Source organism: Echiichthys vipera (genome assembly GCF_963691815.1).
Source record: "Echiichthys vipera genome assembly, chromosome: 1".
Lineage (NCBI taxonomy): Eukaryota > Metazoa > Chordata > Actinopteri > Perciformes > Trachinidae > Echiichthys > Echiichthys vipera.
This window is the reverse complement of record NC_139826.1, coordinates 11,236,041-11,255,473: the sequence shown is the minus strand read 5'-3', so window position 1 is coordinate 11,255,473 and position 19,433 is coordinate 11,236,041. Positions and strand designations below refer to the sequence as shown.

The 19,433-nt window shown below is 43.2% G+C and overlaps 1 protein-coding gene across 1 annotated transcript; it reads right to left on the bottom strand.

The window, feature by feature from the left end:
- Window positions 1–714: 714 nt before the first annotated feature.
- On the bottom strand, window positions 715–18,383 carry LOC310946635 (homeobox-containing protein 1-like). Its single transcript, XM_083913148.1, has 10 exons — window positions 18,239–18,383; window positions 9,646–10,149; window positions 8,757–8,842; window positions 8,523–8,633; window positions 6,826–6,982; window positions 6,068–6,150; window positions 5,622–5,717; window positions 4,655–4,749; window positions 4,282–4,365; window positions 715–3,222 (listed from the first exon to the last, which is right to left on the bottom strand). The coding sequence occupies exons 2-10, from the start codon at window positions 10,146–10,148 to the stop codon at window positions 2,893–2,895; spliced, it is 1,545 nt and encodes a 514-aa protein (XP_083769274.1). The 5' UTR covers window position 10,149; window positions 18,239–18,383; the 3' UTR covers window positions 715–2,892.
- Between the last annotated feature and the right edge of the window lie 1,050 nt (window positions 18,384–19,433).

Genomic DNA, 19,433 nt, shown 5'->3' with positions numbered 1-19,433 from the left:
TAAGGTGATAATGTCAGCGCTGTGTGTGCTGCTAAAATGTTTTATGACTGCTGCTTTTTGATGAAAAGATGTGTGGACCTCTCTAAAATGTAGAGACAATGTGGGTATAGTTCAAACTTCCTGTGTCTCTCATCCATCAGTTATCAGACTGGTTGAGTATTCCCTGTCTAAAAGGCTGAAAAAGGGCAAAACCTGACTTCTGACCCGTGGGGATGGAGCTCAACAAAAATGCATAAAGACTTCTGCAATGGCTGTACGGGGATGAATATTTCTCGATTTGGCTAGTTTTATTCACTGTTCTAAAGAACACTCGTTGCTGTAGTTGTTTCAAGAGAATCCAACTCACTCGCCGAATGTGAACTATACGCTTTCAGAGGAAAACATCAGTTTCCCTGATCCTTTTCTCTTCCTGCTGCCTCGCTGGTCCGTCAGTCATTCATACTGATCAACCCCATGTCTACACAGCAGGGAGTCTAAGCACCGTGACATTGATCCAATAAAGTGTCATTTAAAATGAAAATACAATTGAAATGTATGTGTTTAGAACACATGGCATATCGAGCACAAACACAGACATACCTTAGAAAAAAAAAAAAAAAAAAAAAGGGAAATACGTTTCCCTTGCAATAATTTGACACATCTGATGCATCTTTGATTAGCATATACATAGATCCATCTGTGGCTATCACACACTCAGAAAATACACAAAATTCAAACTTAATACTTTGGCTAATGCTTCACTCTCCTTTCACCAACAAGAAAGACTCCTACGGATAGTTCCTCTTGTATGAAGCTAATATGTCTTTATACTGTGAATAGAAATGGATCAGGGTACACATGTATATATACTGTATATACCCCACAGTTTATATAATATACTGTATATATGTATGTGTGAATGCATACATACATGTGTAGTTTATGTATGTATTTCACTTTAATCTGCAGTATCTCAACGGTGCCATTACACTGTTGCTTACCTCCCAACTGACTGATCTGTATTGATTATAGATCGTCTCACAGTGAGTATTCATTCTGCCTGATGAGACATCAGGTAACTGAGCACACATTATAAACGCCCAGTCACCTGGACATCCAGGTTTATAGTTTTCATACAAATCTGTCAAAAGCTACCTTCAACATTTATGTCTTGAGTAACTTTTGTTTTTTCTAATAACTTGTATTTAATATGGAAGCAAAGAGAGGCCATAATGATTTGAGTCTTATAAGCGACTTAATTGTGAAATCGAAATATCGCTGAATTTATAGGGTTTGTTCGTATTTCGAGAGAACCAATCATGTGATGTTCTGTCAGCCATGTGACCCAAGTAAGGAGTTCAGGGGAAAGACGCGTCTCCACTTGTTTGGTGGCTGTCACAGGTGCTACCCAATCAGCAGCAGCTGTGTAAACCCTGCAGTGTTAAAAAGGAAGAACGCTTGGGTAACACAACAGGGTGTTCAACGCACCACGGCCGGTTGTACAACAACAACAATAAAAGCCACTTTAGTTGTGGGTTTGAGATCTTGAAATAACTACTGGGAATTTAAAGAAGGGGAATTCAACCAGTGGTAATTTAGTTAGTAAAAACTATGTACGTCAACAACCTCTTTTACGAGACGATGACGAGACGATGACGAGACGGTGCCAATGTCATTAAAACGGTGACGAGGTCAACGTGCAATATCACTGACAAAACTAAAAATCTCTTTCTTTCCGTCGCCTTCCGCCTTCTCTTCCCCCTCTCTCCCTGCAAAGCTGCATTCTTCATCATTCAACCTGGGTTTTCATCAGATAATGACAAGAGGAGACGTAGGCGAGACTACATTGAATTAAATGTTCAATAGGACCTGATGACTAAATATGATAAAAACAGACTTTTGACTCGGGAATAAGACTAAATTAACACTGGTTTAAATAGAGAAAATATTGACTTTTCATTGAATGAAATGAAGCGTTTTTGTCTCAGACCAAATCTAAAAAAGCTGCCAAAATTAACCCTCAAGTTAAAAGAATTGAATGTTATCCATTCAGTGCTATTTTAATTCTAACTAGGTATGCCTTTCTTTGCCTCCATATATTGAGCTTATTACACCAGACCAGGGGATGGGGGAGTGGGTCATTCTGTTTTCTTCTCGTTACTTTTTAAAACCAGGCCCACAGAAATATTCCCTACATGCTGTGACCTCGATGAAACTGAGCTTATTCTGCTGCTCTTCTCACTGGAAGGAACCAACAGCGATAATCTGAAATATAATCTACTATGATGAGATGCGCAAAATCATTTTGAAAACAATCAGTTAAAATGAACTTAACTTTATCTTTGAGGCTGTTCAGTTGTGTTGTGATCACAGTGCAAGACCCGGAAAATATTTGAACTCGTCAAATACAGTGTTGTCCTGCGGGGGAAAATGCAGTTTTTCAAGGAAATCTGCAAAGTGCATCATGTCCTGTTGGACAGGCTCTACTCTACGGAAGATTCGAAATGCCTCGAACGAAGACAAAGACGAATAGAAAGAAGTTACACATCACCGTGTGTAATTTCCTTGTATGTGTCGTAATTAAAGAATTCATAATCTAATTCACTTCCTTTGTTTCAATTGTTGTTATTCAGGCATTCGTAATCTTCCATAGCCTGCTGGGGAGCACTTTAAGAAATAAAAGCTTATTGTTATTATTATCAATATTATAATATACTAGTATTATAAGAGCGTAGCGGAGCAGGTTGGTGGTTGGAGGTAGGGTTGGGAGGTATCTCAGGGTTGGAGTTTAAACGACTTTTGGTCTTTTTTTTTTTTCACTTATTACATTCCTATAAAATCTGCTTGCATATTAACACACCTCAGATCCCGTTCCATTCATCACTCTGACAACTCCAATATTCTCCGACCATTTCAGTCGTCCTCCAGCGTTTCCGTCTTGATGTCGTTCCCAATACTGCACCCCGCCCCATCCACCTGATTGGCTAGGGCTTGGTTGCTGTGATTGACAGCTGCCTTCTCCAAAACGATTGTGTCCTGGGACTCGGACAGCGCGCTGTGAATGGTGGGTTCGTCCTGGAGGGAGGGGGAAGGAGGAGACCAGGACACTCCTGTCAATCTCGAACCTTCCGCTTGAGGGCCTGCCCCTGACACTAGGGAGCGGCCAATCAGAGAAGTGCCCCTCTGTCCAGACAAGCCTCCTCTACCCAGGGCGGAAAACCAGCTGGGGAGCAGCGTGGGTACCTGAACAAGCGGAGGAGAAACAAAGGGAATGATTAACAGATTTTTTTCCTCAATTGTCTTTCTTGGAAGTTTCTACTGTAAATCAGCCGGTGTTTTTTCATCTGAGGCACAGACTGTATTTAAAGATGGATGACACGTCTTTACTTCCTCCCACTGTACTTAAGTGAAGCCAAAATATCTCGGATACGGGCGCAGCCATGTTTTTTTTTTGCAACCAGAGTCTGTGCATTAGTGACCAGGTGGTCATGCCCATACACCCACCTGACCAATCACAGCTGCCAATCATTTTTATAGCATCACATAACTGATTAACCAAACTTATCAGAATAGAAAATTTGCAGAAACAATTTATCCATTTATCTTTGACGCGTACTTGGACTTTTTTTTTATTTGGCCCCTGTCCTGTTCACTAACATGGAGGGGGCAGGGTTTATCCACCAGAGGGCGATCGCTTCACTAGTCAATCCGTCCATCTTTATATACAGTCTACCCAGTTGGATTCAGACCTGCGCTGCATGTTGGCACAAAAGTTTATTTTTAAAAAATGTATCATCACATCATCTTTCTTGAACGACATAATTCTTTTTTTGCCCTTTTCATGCCTTTATTGGATAGGACAGCTTGAAGAATGACACGGAACAGGAGAGCAGGGAGCGACATGCAGCAAAGGGCCGCAGGTGGGAATCGAACCCGGGCGTTAAGGACTTCTAGCCTCGGTAGATGGGACGCCCACTCTAATCACTGAGCCTGTCTGAATGTCAACCAGATTATTCAAACTGCAACTATTCTTTTTTTTCTCACTTGGTGACAGAAGTGCTGCGGCACCGCTGCGGTGTATCAACATAATACGGATGATCAAAACCCATTCAGAGTGACACATCAGCTCTGGAGTCTCGTAAATCCCACTGGGGCCTTTTTGGTAACGGAGACACGCCGAGTGAGAGGACTTTTGAGAGGGCGTCTGTCTATATGATCCGAGGCCAGAGCTCTTGTAGTGTGTGTGTGTGTGTGAGTGTGTGTGTGTGTGTGTGCGTGCGCATGTGTGTGCTCGGATTGTACCTGGGTTGGAGAGGACAGATCAGCTCGACTGAAACCAAACTGCCTGGCTGAAGCTCTCTTGTCAAATAAGGTCACCTCACAAGCCTGTGACAGAGCAGCAAACAGGTTATACAATAACCAGGTCATTCTGCTGCCACAGGAACACCATCTGACCTCTTCACAATTATTTATTTAGAATGTCAAATATGTGACTACATGTAAACAAGTTACACAAAGAGGAATCACAACAAAAAGTCAACTTTGTAATGTTTCAGACATTGTTTAACTTTACTGACGGACTAAACTCACTGAGCCCTGCTGGATGTTTACTGTCCCACACATGCTAAGCTGCTCAGTCCAAAAACACCTGACGACTCATTTATGTCTAGTTTACCTGGTCTGGGAAGTCGTTGCCGTCCACCTCGTCGCTGTTGGACTGACCACCTGGACTCTGAACCTCGATGCCATGGCTCTCCAAGATGGCTGCTTCTTCAAAAATACAAACCTCATCATAGCATATCGACCTCAAACAACAACAACACACTCACAGTAATTAAGTATGAAGGAGTTCAGGACAACTGTTAGCGCTGCTGGTAAAAAATAATTTATCAGGAGTCTGACTTTGATGTCCACGGCCCGCTTGAAAGAGCTGGGCTTTAGCGGAGCCGTTTGCACATGTACAAGCACAAGTGTGCGCACGTGTACGAGCACGAGCACGAGCACGAGCACGAGCCCTACGGCAGTAGCGTTATGTCCGCCTGTTCGGACATGTAAATAGAAGGACGGACCATGCGCGGACATTTAACAACAACAACAATGGTGGTGAAAGGTTCACGTTGGTGTGGTGCGGAGGTGGAGTGTTTACTGCAGATTTGGTCGGATGAAAATATTCAAAAACAGTCGACAAGACGCACAAAAACTCCGAGGTCTATGGAAAGATTTGTAAACAAAGCCACACACACGCGATCAATGCGTGTGACGTGTTACGGCGTGATGGCGTATGGGCAGCAAGAAGCATTGGCCGAGGCCCTGGTAGTGTGAGTACAAACGGGGCTGGGGCGCGGGGGGGAGAGGGAGGGGGGACAAGTACCCTAAAGCCCGGGTCGCGGTGCGGAAGGACAGTGTGAGTGCACCCTCAGTGTGAGTCGTGATATAGAGAGCAAGTCACATCCAATTGGTCAACAAGGATGTGTGCTGAAGACTAAAAGCTCTTTTACGCATTTATTGATTTATTTAGAGACAGCACAGTGAATATACGGTTCTTAAGGGATACCAGTCTCTGCTTCGTGTGAGGCCCTTTGGTCACAACTCCTGTAACATTTCGTACTGCTAACACACACATGCACAGAGGTAGACATTACCAATATTAGCGCGTCTCTTGATGTCTTTGCGGCGGTTGGCAAACCAGTTGTAGACCTTCAGAGATGTCACCCTCTCTAAATCAGACAGCTTCTTTCCTGCAACGCCCACACACACACACACAAACACACATACAGATGAGAACTACTGGGCTGCAGCTGCTCCGTCTCCTCCTCCTGTGACTGTTCTCTAAGGCTCATTCAAGCATATCTAATGTCACTGGTCAGAAAGTGTCTTCTATTTACAGATGATATTTGCTATTTTCTGAGACATGTTATCTCACAATACAGTTCAATAATTCAATGCTGCTGCTGATTTATCATTTATCATTTAACATATTTGAAGATTTTGTTTGTCCTGGTGGGACTCTTCTAGTTTCCTTTTTTCTTATTGTTGCAACATGAGAACGTGAAAGAAGCCAAGAGGGTAGTTAACATCAAATACCTACCTGGTTTCTGAATGACACCGTTGCAGGCGGTTGCAATCTCCTCTCTCTTCGCTTCATCTGGATATTGGTTATCAATGAAGTAGCTGTGTACACACACCATTTTATAATTACAATGCCAATTAAAGCTTCAAGCTGCACCTAACAGGCCCTTGCAACGTTAATATCTGCCTACCAAATTTCGTACGTCTACGTCAGATTTAAAGGTGGGGGCAGTGACTTTGAATTATTCTAGGGGGCGTCCTCGAGCCGATTTAACACACACAAGCCCAAGACCCATATCAGGTATTACGTTTAGACACTAATGATGTGCGCTTAAGAGCACGATTAGCACCTCAAAAACGGTAAAAGTAATTAGGGGGCACTATAGAGCCGACGTGCCACACCCAAACCCAATTGTGGCATCAAATCAAAGTAATTACTAGTTTGAACATGGGTGAAACATTTCATTAGTTTTTTTCATCCTAAAGTCCTAAAACATGTGTTTGTAAAATGAAGACTGACACACGAAATCCAAAATGGCTGACTTCTTCTCCGGTGAAAAACAATTCCCAAACTGTACAACTTTATCCCAACCATGGCCTGTGTTTGGGGGCGCTATGGAGCCCTCTGGCCACGCCCGACCCCAATGACTTTTGAACTTTGCCATTTTCGCCACTTCTGAACTGTGTGCCAATTTCTGTCATGCTCGGGCCCTAACATTATTCTTTGTTACATTTTCCGCTGGTCCACACCTCGTTCTCAACCCCCTGACAGCTCACCTCTCCATAACAGCCAGACACTCCTTCCTCCAGGTGAACCGGCTCCCTCGCCGCAGACGGAAGCCCCCGGGGGCGGAGCCAAATGAAGGCGGGGCTTGGTGCCAGTCCATCACGTCCTCCAGAGCCAATGGGGCGGCACGCATGGCCAGAGTGGCCCCTAAAGTCCCAAACACCAGATGGCGTTAATTAGTTATGAAGTAGATTTTCATTTCAGTATGTCATACAGTGTGATGCTTTAGACTCGTTTTTCAGCTGTCTCAAATATAATAATGAAAAGAAATACGTTATTGCACATTTACTAGGCATCTTCACACACACTTCATCATAAGGGTTGTGAGGACAAAAAGGAATTAATTACACCCCGATGATGATGAATGCTTTTTAGCATCTAGCCAACGGACTAATTTAAAGTCAAAAGATTCCTTTCGGTTTTTTCACAGCATCTGGTCTCTATTGGTCTACACTAAACACAATGAAGTCCTTGTTTCATCTCAGCATAACAGTTACATATTCTGTAACCAGTGACAGAAGACACTTTTGTAATAACTTGTCATATCTGCAACTCCACCCGCTTTGAATGCTATCAGCTGACTGAATGGGTGTTATCAGTTATTATCACTACCATAGATAAGGGGGGGTATGGCCCTACTAGCCTTCTACTTGGCTCAAGTAGAAGGCTAGTACTTCTACTAGGGCGTTATCATCTATTGGTAAGCTGAATCACCAATCTGCACCAATATTAAAGGCGCTGTAAGATGACATAGTATGAAGAGCGACAATGGAAGCATGTAGTATAAAGAGCTAATGTCTGCATAAGGATGAAGGCTGGGGTGGTGGATGAGTCAAACAAACACAGGACTTTAACCAGAGATATAAGTTGTTGTTTTATTACATAGGCTACGTAAGTATACTTTCTGACGTAGCGTTCTAAACAAACTCCACAAAAAGTATTTTAAACAAAATCTTGACCTTTTCCTAAACTTAACCACACATTTTTGCTTCCTAAAACCTAACTGACATCAACAGGACTCCCAGAGTGTCCCTGTACACCAAGGGGTCCTAATCAAGCTAACAGCAGCCGTTATTATATGACTACAGTATAACAGCACTCTAAACCTAGTAGTAGGTATAGCAAGTCCATTTTAAGCCATAACTATGAGGCTGATAACTACTGATCTCATCTGTTCAATTAACTGATAACATTCAAAGCAAGTGGCAGCTCTTCAAACACCAGAGACCTGTCATCTGCTGCAAAATTAAGAAATTCATACAGCTATGAATATCAACGGGCTGAGGAACACTTTTCTTCTCTGCACTGATGTACTAGAGCTGTCAATCTGAGGCGTCCACGGTCCTGCTCAAAGGAGACGTTGACAATATGCAATGACAACATGTTTTTAACTGATAAGTTCTTCCTTTTATGTTGTCGTAGCGATTGTCCTCCTAAGTCTGAATGGCCGGATTTTTGCTCAGTCAGCAAAAAGAAACTCGAGGCGTTATTTAAGTCAGCACTTTCAGTCATGCATTCAGTGCAGCGGGCTATTAAAAAACATGTTTTTTACAGTAGAAGAGAGAGAGTGTGTGTGTGTGTGTGTGTGTGTGTGTGTGTGTGTGTGTGTGTGTGTGTGTGTGTGTGTGTGTGTGTGTGCGTGTGCGTGTGCGTGTGTGCATGTGTGTCGGGGGGCGGGGGGTGTTACCAGGGTTGGTTTTCTCCAGCTGGTACCAGCGAAAGAAGGCTCGTTTCTTCTGCTCGCTGAGGTCTGATCCCTGCTGTAGGAGCCAGTGGGAGATCCGACTCTGACTGATCCCTGGAGGAAGAGGAACGGAGGGAGATCTGCATCATCAGTAGGCATGACGCTTGCTTGCACTTCAATTCTTTCTGGTGATGAGTCAGTGGGCCTGGGTGAACTGAGGATGAAGTCGATACTCACCTGTTACCTGAGCGACCACAGCCTGGGAGATCCGCCTGTTGGCCAGGAAAGACTTAATCTCTTCTTTGATCATAGAACTGTCCCTCCTATAAGCAGAGAGGAGAATCTACTGTTTACCACAAAGGATGATAAATATTCACATCTCCAACAGATGTATTATGTGAATGGCAGCAGCTATTGAGGCTGAATATGTGCAGGAATCTGAGGCCACAGCCTGCTGTAATATTCGCTGCTTTCTGCTGTGATTTCATCTTCACACATCCTCAAATCAATACCGCTCTGATTGCAGTCTTCTGGCTGCAGACTACAGATGAGCGGCACTATTGTGCATGTGCATGTGCGTGTGCGTGTAGCCATTAATCTGTAACATATTCAGATTCACTGTGAGCTGCAGGCAGGCTTGTCGACCATCAGGCCCTCTGTATTACCACCTGCTCTCTGCTACAGTGATCCACAGTATATGTTGCCAATAATCATAATCACAATTATGTCCATTACAATTCCAAGTACTAAATATTGTCATGGTTGACAGAATTGACTTGTAATCCGACAGCTCTAAATACAGTTGGCTTGTGCTCGTGACTTTGCCCTGAGTTCTGCATCTCTTTAATACTGTCAGCAATAGTGTTTGGCTTATTGGCAGTCTAAGGAACTTGCAAAATGCATGATGAGGCATTGAGTTTTCCAACTAGTACAAACAAGTTAATGCACAGAAGAAACATACTGGGCACGACATTTTACAGTTGAACTTAAAACTTAAGCTCAGGTGGACAAATTATAAAATGGTGACACTGAAAACCTATATTTGGCATTTCTGTACTTCAGTTGCTTGTCATTTCACGGCCATAGTCCAACATAGTCTAGACTCATAAGTCTAGTTTAGTCTTACCTCATCAAGTCCTCCACCTTGTCGTCAACATCCAAGTCCTCCTCACTGGTCTCAAACCCGTAGCCGGGCGCGGTCACACTGCCACTAACCACACCAAGAGGAAACCGGGGAGGTGACAGCTTCCCATTAGTGACAGCAACTAGGCCGTTCGGGATAACTGCTGTCATGGTGACAGGTGAGGCTACCGGAATCGGCAGAGGCGGGGAGGTGGTGTCGAAGTTGTTACTGGGTGACAGTGAGAGTCGGTTGTTGGGGAAACTTGTCTGAGTGGCGGTGGAAGTCATGGAGGATGAGGCGACGACGGCGCTGGAAGAAGACAAGGAAGACGAGGGAGGCATGTAGGGGGGTTTATGGGTCAATTTGTGTCCATGTTGCCGGTCCAGGTGGTCCAGGGTGTCCAGGGCATGGAGGACCTCCACCTGTGTGATACCTGTCCTCCTTAGCCTCTGGAGGAGGTCAATCTGCTCGATGGTGAAACGAGGCTCCTCACACTGCTGGAACATCCTGGAAAAAAATTAAAGGAACTCAACATATTAACTTTGCACATTGCACTTTGTCTCACTACACACTATGCTATGCAGCAGTATTCAGGGATTTCCTTTTTTAATGTATTTTTTAGGATGTTTTTAAACTCTAGTTACAGTGAGGTGGCTAGGTTGGAAAATTAGACATACTTTCAAGCACTTCACTTTAAGGTAGTATGACTTAATAAAATAAACAAACTTGTGTTTGGTATACAAAGTCATCCATGACTTAGCTTCTGCGCATGGTGTAGCCTATGTTGACATCATCGCAAAATATGTCTTGCGGATTTCGGCTGTTTTAGTGGAGCCTGAGGTTGCCTTACACGTAACAGAGTGATCCCAGTCACTTGCACTCAGTGGGGGGCGGGGGGGCTCTGGGATCAGATCGGAACTCCGTATCGGCCGATACCCAAAGCTCAGGTATCGTATCAGGACAGAGAAAGTCGGATTGGTGCATCCTACGAAAAATACTGGCCATATAATGTGAAAAATGGACTGGATCCCCATCAATGAGACAATCACAGAGCAAAATGGAAAAACAGTCGCATCTGTTGGCTTCCTGCCTACAGACACGCACACAGACACACACACACACACACACACACACACGCACACGCACGCACACGCACACCTCAGCAGCTGCTATCCAGATATGAAATGCATTCCTCCACACGGCTTTTATCATGGTGGGTACATTTTCAAACCCCATATAATGTTACCTAAATAATGCAATGAATGGTATGTTTTTAACCAAAAACATATTGCCTTCAACGTGGCTATACCATGGATTGTTTATATTCCATGTTCTTATGAATGTGCTGTAAATTTGTTTGATTTCTACAAAAAAAACTGTTGTACTAATAGACACTGAACTGAACTGAAAGAGAACAATAAGAGAGACGAAGAAATGAGATAACACATCTGTCTTGATGCTTTTCTTACTGATGCCAAGAAGAAAAACAGGCCACAGCAGAGAATCAAAGTCAGCAGACATGTCAACACTTATACAGAGAAGAAGGGCGAGTGTGTGTGTGTGTGTGTGTGTGTGTGTGTGTGTGTGTGTGTGTGTGTGTGTGTGTGTGTGTGTGTGTGTGTGTGTGTGTGTGTGTGTGTGTGTGTGTGGGGAAAAATGCCAGAAAAAATTTACATCTCAGGCAGCCAAGCTCCATACTTTCTCTCGCTGCTGCAGAGGATGAGTCACGCTGCATTAAGTTAGACGGATATACATACAGGACTGCAAAATGATAATGTCAGTGTAGTATTGAGGGTTGTTTACAGTCCGTCTGCATTTCTGTTACTGCAGCTCTTTACAAATCTGGTCTTATTGACACATTATAAAGCATAATTTTCTTTAAAACGCATTCAAACCAAAGTATGTGCAGTTAAACGTGTGCAGGAAACTGAACATACAAGAAGTAACACTAAAATACTACCTAACTGAAAAGTGACAAGTAGGATTAAGATTTTTATTCATTGTGCAAAACTTGGTCAATATCAGTTTTTATCCCTTTATTCGTATAGCCGGAAGCCGAGAGATGACAGGGAATGAAGCAAGAAAGAGATGAAGAATGACATTGCAAACATTGACCTGACTATCGAGTCCTGCACCTCAACCACCTCCTGACAAAAACCCAGTGTTGGGATCAGGATGCAGAGTCACAGTTTAACACACCTCTCTGGGCTGCCCTTACCACAAGTGCACAGCAAGCATAGCTGCAGTCTTACACAACTCTCCGCGCGCTCTGTGGATCACTTTACAGCTCAGTATCCCATACAAGCGCTGTGTGCCCCAAGATCATCTACATCAATTAAATAAAAAATGAACAGAAGAGGAGCGACACAGAAAAAACTTGATACAAATCAACACTAAATCTGCGATAATGCAAAAAAATCAGAAATTAAATGTGGACTTTTAAACACCTGATCTCTGTCATCTAAGGCTGTATTAGTAAACGATCTGATATCAGATAACCATATTGATGTTCTCTGTCTGACTGAAACCTGGCTGTGTCCTGAAGAATATGTTAGCCTAAATGAATCCACTCCTCCCAGTCATATTAATAATCATATACCTCGAGGCAGTGGTCGAGGAGGAGGCGTTGCAGCTATTTATGACTCAGGCCTATTAATAAACCCTAAACCTAAACTAAATTATAATTAATTTGAAAGTCTTGTTCTTAGTCTTTCACATTCAACCTGGAAAACTGTGCAGCCAATTATACTTGTTATAGTGTACCGTGCTCCTGGTCCGTACTCTGAATTTCTATCTGAATACTCAGAGTTTCTGTCAAATTTAGTCCTTAAATCTGATAAAGTAATAATTGTAGGAGATTTTAATATTCATGTGGATGTTGTTAAAAATAGCCTTAGTATTGTGTTTCTCTCTCTACTGGATTCGATTGGTTTTAGTCAGAGTGTACATAAACCTACTCACTGTTTTAATCACACCATGGACCTTGTTTTGGTTTATGGTGTGGAAATCAATGACTTAATAGTCTTTCCACAGAATCCTATTTTATCAGACCTTTATTTAATAACTTTTGAATTCATATTACAGGACTACTCACCTCTGGGCAAAAGTTTCTACACTAGATGTTTATCTGATAGTGCTATAACTAAATTTAAGGAAGCGATTCCATCTGCATTTACTTTAATGCCTTATCCTAATATTCCAGATTCCTGCACTAACATTTGTCTCTCTGAAATTGATCACCTTGTTGACAGTGTTGCAGGCTCACTACGAACAACACTCAACTCTGTTGCTCCGTTAAAAAAGAAGATAATGAAGCAGAGGAAGTTAGCTCCGTGGTATAACTCACAAACCTGTGAACTAAAACAAATATCGCGAAAATTAGAAAGTAAATGGCGCTCTACTAAATTGGAAGGAATCTCGCTTAGCTTGGCTTGAAAGTCTAAAAACATATAGGAAGGCCCTCTATAATGCTAGAGCAACCTATTACTCATCTTTAACAGAGGAGAATTAGAATTAGAGCCACAGCTCTATTGAGCCATGTATTCCTATAACCCTCAGTAGTAACAACTTCATGACCTTCTTTAATGACAAAATTATAACTATTAGAGACAAAATCAACTCGCTTGGCACCAATTATTCTTCAAACCCAGGAACCTTAGAAACTGTACGACCTGATATATTCTTGGACTGCTTTTCTACAGTGGACCTTAACAAATTAACATCTACTAGGTTACTTAAAGAAGTGTTACCTATAGTTAGCACTCCTGTATTAGATAGGATTAACGTGTCTTTATCAGCAGGTTATGTACCAAAGTCTTTTAGAGTAGCTGTAATTAAACCTCTTCTTAAAAAGCCCAGTCTTGATCCTGAGGTACTAGCCAACTATAGACCTATATCTAACCTTCCTTTTCTCTCTAAGGGCGCGCTCACACTATCCTCCCGGACCGAGACCCGGACTTTAGGGTACTTGTCCCCCCTCCCTCTCCCCCCCGCGCCCCAGCCCCGTTTGTACTCACACTACCTGGGCCTCGGCCAATACTTCTTGCTGTCCATACGCCATCAAGCCGTAACACGTCACACGCATTGATCGAGTGTGTGTGGCTTTGTTTACAAATCTTTCCACAGACCTCGGAGTTTTTGTGCGTCTTGTCGACTGTTTTTGAATATTTTCATCCGACCAAATCTGCAGTAAACACAACGTGAACCTTTCACCACCATTGTTGTTGTTGTTAAATGTCCGCGCATGGTCCGTCCTTCTATTTACATGTCCGAACAGGCGGACATAACGCTACTGCCGTAGGGCTCGTGCGCGTGCACGTGCGCACGCTCGTGCTCGTACATGTGCAAACGGCTCCGCTAAAGCCCACCAATTTCAAGCGGGCCGTGGCGGCCCAGCTGGCCCCAATTGAGCGCGGAGCGGGTGCACTCACATTACTTAAAGGTACTAGACTTTAGCTGAAAAACCGGTTTTGGCCGCGGCCAAAAGGACAGTGTGATCACGCTCTAAGATCCTCGAGAAATTAGTTGCCATTCAGCTGTGTGACTATTTACATAATAATAAGTTACTTGAGAACTTCCAGTCAGGATTTAGAATGAATCATAGCACTGAGACAGCACTGTTAAAAATTACTAACGACCTTCTAATAGCTTCAGACAAAGGACTTGTTTCTGTGCTTGTTTTACTAGATCTTTGTGCGGCCTTCGACACTATTGACCATCGCATCCTGCTACACAGACTAGAGCATCTGATCGGCATTAAAGGAACCGCACTGAGCTGGTTTAAGTCTTATTTATCAGATAGGACTCAGTTTGTACATGTTAATGACAAATCACGGATGGTCACAAAGCTCCACACAGGGTTCTGTCCTTGTACCGATTCTATTCACCTTATATATGCTTCCCTTAGGAAATATTATAAGGAAGCACTCCATAAATTATAATTGTTATGCTGATGATACACAATTATATTTATCGATCAAACCAGAAGACACTGATGCGTTAGCTTCACTTAATATGTGCATTAAGAAAATTAAGAGCTGGATGACCTGCAATTTTCTGATGTTAAACTTAGATAAAACTGAAGTTATTGTACTTGGCCCCGAAGGCCTCCAAAACTCAATAGCTACAGATATTGTTACTCTGGATGATGTTGTGTTGTCCTCCAGCACCACAGTAAGGAATCTGGGTGTTATTTTTGATAGGATAGGATATGTCCTTTGATTCTCACATAAAACTAACAACAAGGACTGCATATTTTCACCTGCGTAATATTGCGAAAATTAGGAACATTGTGTCTCAGAAAGATGCAGAAAAACTAGCCCATGCATTTGTTACTTCTAGGCTGGATTACTGCAACTCCTTATTATCAGGCTGCTCCAATAAGTCTGTTAAGAGTCTCCAGTTGGTCCAAAATGCTTCAGCTCGTGTACTAACTAAAACAAATAGAAGAGAACATATTTCTCCTGTATTAGCTTCTCTGCACTGGCTACCTGTAAAATCTAGAATAGAATTTAAAATCCTTCTCCTTACGTACAAAGCTCTTATTGGTCAGGCTCCGTCGTATCTTAAAGAGCTCATAGTACCGTATCACCCGACTAGATCGCTGCGCTCTGAAAATGCAGGGCAACTTGTCGTTCCTAGAGTCTCCAAAAGTAGAATGGGAGGCAGAGCCTTCAGCTACCAAGCTCCTCTCTTGTGGAACCAACTCCCAAGTGTTATTCGGGAGGCAGACACTGTCCCCTTATTTAAGAGTAAACTTAAAACTTTCCTTTTTTGATAAAGCTTACAGCTTACTTAGCAATGTTGTTGTTTTTAAGCTGATTTTGTTCTGCTTAATGATGCTGCTATAGGCCTAGTCTGCCGGGGGATAATACTTTTCCTAATACTCTGACCTTCTCTCCTCTCTGTCTGTATCATTCATGTCTCATCAATGCATGTTATTGTTACTGAATTGCCCCCCGGGGACAAATAAAGTTTTTTGAATTTTGAATTTTAATTCAACTTCTTCCCCGGAGTTGTTTGTGCTTTGTCATCAGGTCTCTGCTGATGGTGGTGGTGCCTACTGCCGTGGTCCTGTGGGTAGGTCTCTGCTGATGGTGGTGGTGCCTACTGCCATGGTCCTGTATGTAGATCTTTGCTGATGGTGGTGGTGCCTGCTACCGTGGTCCTGTGCAGGTCTCTGCTGATGGTGGTGGTGCCTGTTGCCGTGGTCCTGTGTGCAGGTCTCTGCTGATGCTGGTGGTGCCTGTTGCCGTGGTCCTGTGTGCAGGTCTCTGCCGATGGTGTCGGTGCCTGCTGCCGTGGTCCTGTGTGTAGGTCTCTGCTGATCGTGGTGGTGCCTGCTGCCGTGGTCCTGCATGACGCTTCCTGCTACTTCTATAACTATTAGCCATTTATACTGTCACTAGTCTTATAAATTGTAAAATTTGTATCTATCAGTGGTTTGTCTCGCTGTATCGTAGCTGCTATTGTCCCTACTCATCATTGATCATGTTTGTCATAATTATTATCATTTTCATGTTCTGTCACCCTGGATGTGTGTGTTCCTGCTGTTCTGTTGTGTTACTATAGATATTGTTATAGTGACTGTTACTCGCTGGCTGCTTGCATCTCTGGAAGTGTGTCAGTCTCTCTGTCTTTTGTCTGTCTTTGACTTTCTCTCTTTCTCTATCCTTTTCTTCCTCCCCAACCGGTAAAGACAGATGGCCGTCCTCCACAGAGCTGGGTCTGTCCGACGTTCCTGCCTGTTATAGGGAAGGTTTTCGTTGCCACCGTGCTCTACAGGGGAATTGTTGGGTCTATGCCTACTCTGTAAAGTGTCCTGAGATAACTTTTGTTATGATTTGGCACTTTAAATAAAATTGAATTGACATGCAACAAGGGATGTTTTCATGGTCAACATCTTAACGCCTAGGCCACCAAATAAATACATTTTAATTACCCCTGCCTTCTCTTACCTCATTTTTCCTGGACCATCCTTGCCCCCGTCTGGCCAGAACGGGGGCTCTAAGAGCTTCTCTTTTGATAATTATGTGCTTCATGTGTGTTTAGTGTTACTCTACATGCACTGTGAATTGTGGGGACTACGACGAGACAACAACAAAAAACAACAGGTTTTCCGGATGCAATATAACGACAAATGAAGAATGACCCTCTCAACATCGGACCAGTGGCAACTTTGCAAAAAATGCACTCAGAGCGCACCTTCCAATTTAAAGTTCAGTGAAGAGCGAGAAGTGCTGACTGCTGGAAAAAAATGGCATTGACTCTACAGACACCTGCAGAGGGCTCTCCTCTGCATGTGATCAGGGCTAAAACTTTCTCCCCATTGTTGCTCTTAAATTGCTACAGCGATCAACGTTCTAATTATTTGTGTGTATCTGTGTGAGGCTGGAATAAAGTGTGTGTGTGTGTATGTGTCACTGCTCAGCTTCTTCAGGGTCAGAAGTATAGGAGTGTACATACATGGAAATATATCACACGCACACACGCAGAAGTCAGTTTGGGTCAAATCCTGAGGTGTTACTGAGCGAGACACTGAACACCCTACAGCTCCAGGTGCTGCTCTGTGGCTGAACTTGACCTCACTTTTGACCTCCCAGCGGATCACAGATCTTCTCAACAGGATTGCATTGCGATACATCAATAAACTCTCAAATTGTCTCTAGGTGGAGGCTTTTTATCACCATCCTCCTCACACCTCCCAGACAAACTCCACACCATGCAAACCCTGGCTCTCACTTTGTCTCACTGTATACAAGTTTGTGTTCGTCCATGTTTGCTATCCTTGGAGGCTAGGCTCCTACCAAGAATGATGACATGTTAATTTAAGATCAACTGTATTTCTACTGCTGAACCCAGTGACATGTCCTGCGGTAGGATCCTCGTAACCAGACGTGGCATAACGTTGAACTGTATCCTGGCTGCAGACATGTGCCAGCTAAGCACATAGACAAGTGATTTAATTACTGTAGGCAACTTTTGAACCGGCCCCGACACTAAACCAAGAAAAAGAAAAGCTGGCTCTGTAGTCCTGCGTGTCGAGGTAGCCCCGACGCAGTGTTCTCTGGAAATGATCGACTTTCATGCCAAATCACATTGGGGAAAAGCACATTTTAATTTTGCCCTCCTTCTAGGAAAATAAGCACGTCCGATAGACAGTGTCTTAAGACGTTTTACGGTTAATGAAATATAACTCCTCAATTCGGCGTGTATTATATAAAGTAACCCACGCTAGGCACAACACAATTGTATATTGTATAGCATGCTCGCCTGTTGTTCGCCGTAATTACCCCACTCCACTAAAATAACCTTACACTGTACATCGTGGTACCGAGCGTTGCAGACCAACTGGAAAAGTTGAACATGTGTTTTATTAAATGTTTCTCGGTGAACTGTGTGCATGCCGAATTAGAGGCTGTCCCTTTATCATTCAGAAAAGACCGTCCATGTCAGTTTAGGTAGTGTAAACATTAACCGCCAAGTAAAACGCCGCAGCACAGCTGGATTTTTAAGGAGTTTTCAGTGATCAGCACACAGAGAAAGGGAAATGTGTCGGGCCAGCAGGAGCGTTGCAACACAGCAGGACTCAACTTACCTGAATATCCCAGTCTCAGAGCCTCCACGGGGGTTTATTTGACCATATATCTGTTGCCTCAGGGCGCCAGGACACACGGGCACTGACAGTTTTCCCAAAATGTCTCCTCTGTTTCTAATTGGGTTTCAATCCTCCGTCAGACAGCTTCGCCTTTTGTCTGGCGGACGGGCGCCATGTTGACACAATGACGCAAGGTACGACGGGAGTCGCAGTTTACTGTACACACGGAGGTGCCCGCCTGTCGGCTACACATGACGGGCACGACTGCAGTTCAAGGCAGTGCCAGGTGTTCATTCAACTGTAGGAGTTTAGAATATGTTAATATGGCATTTTATGTTTATACTTGTGTTAACCTTGGTTCGCTTATGTCTCGGGGTAAGAATGTGCAGCTTCAGAAACAACTTTCCAACTATTTTGCACCTCCTTCACTAATACTGAAGCAATCCCTTTGCCTTATTTTATGTTGAAGGTTTTTATAGTGTCAACATTTAGATCAGAGGTTCTCCAAGTACCCCTAACGAGATATATCTCCTTACACATTTTACACTTATATACTCTTAGTTAAGTGAGAGAACAACACAAGATAAATATATTAGAAACAAAGACACATAATAAACATATTTGCAGATTCTAACAATTATACATTTGTTAGATTTAAAGAAAGTGAACAAACTATTATACACACACGCACACACACAGAGTACAGTGTCTCACCACATTTATAAAAGATTAAAAAATCATCAGCCATCCTGCTGAAGTAAACATTACCTAGTCACACCAAAATCTCACCCAAGTGCCTTGTTCTGCACCCACAGAGCTGCACAACATGGGACCAGACAGAGGGGGGCACAGTATTGCTTCTGACCTTTGAGTAACTGGAACCAACAGGTCCGTTGCTTCATGTGCATTAGTCACATGAGACGTTCTCACCAACTTGAGCGCTCAGATCGAAAAGCGAAGGAGCAGATATCCTACTTGTGGCTCTCCAGGAGCGGACAAAAGGGTCTTAGAACTCCTTTACGTGTGTAAATGGCACTTTAGTGAGTAAAAGAGGTGCTGCCCTCAGATCTGTGACTCTTTTGTTTGTTACACAGAGCCCTGCTGGTTTGCATTGTAGCTGCTGAATAGGTGACAAATTAACACCTGGGAGACCATAGGGATTATTAACCTAGGTTTACAAACCAAGTGTGATAAC

Excerpts from the sequence above, each read along its gene's own strand:
- LOC310946635 (XM_083913148.1), bottom strand. The coding sequence starts at position 10,148 with ATGTTCCAGCAGTGTGAGGAGCCTCGTTTCACCATCGAGCAGATTGAC. Across the intron at positions 6,151-6,825 it reads TGTCTGGCTGTTATGGAGAG|CTACTTCATTGATAACCAAT; the intron begins GTGAGCTGTCAG and ends GTGTGTACACAG. Across the intron at positions 4,750-5,621 it reads CAAGAGACGCGCTAATATTG|AAGCAGCCATCTTGGAGAGC; the intron begins GTAATGTCTACC and ends GTATTTTTGAAG.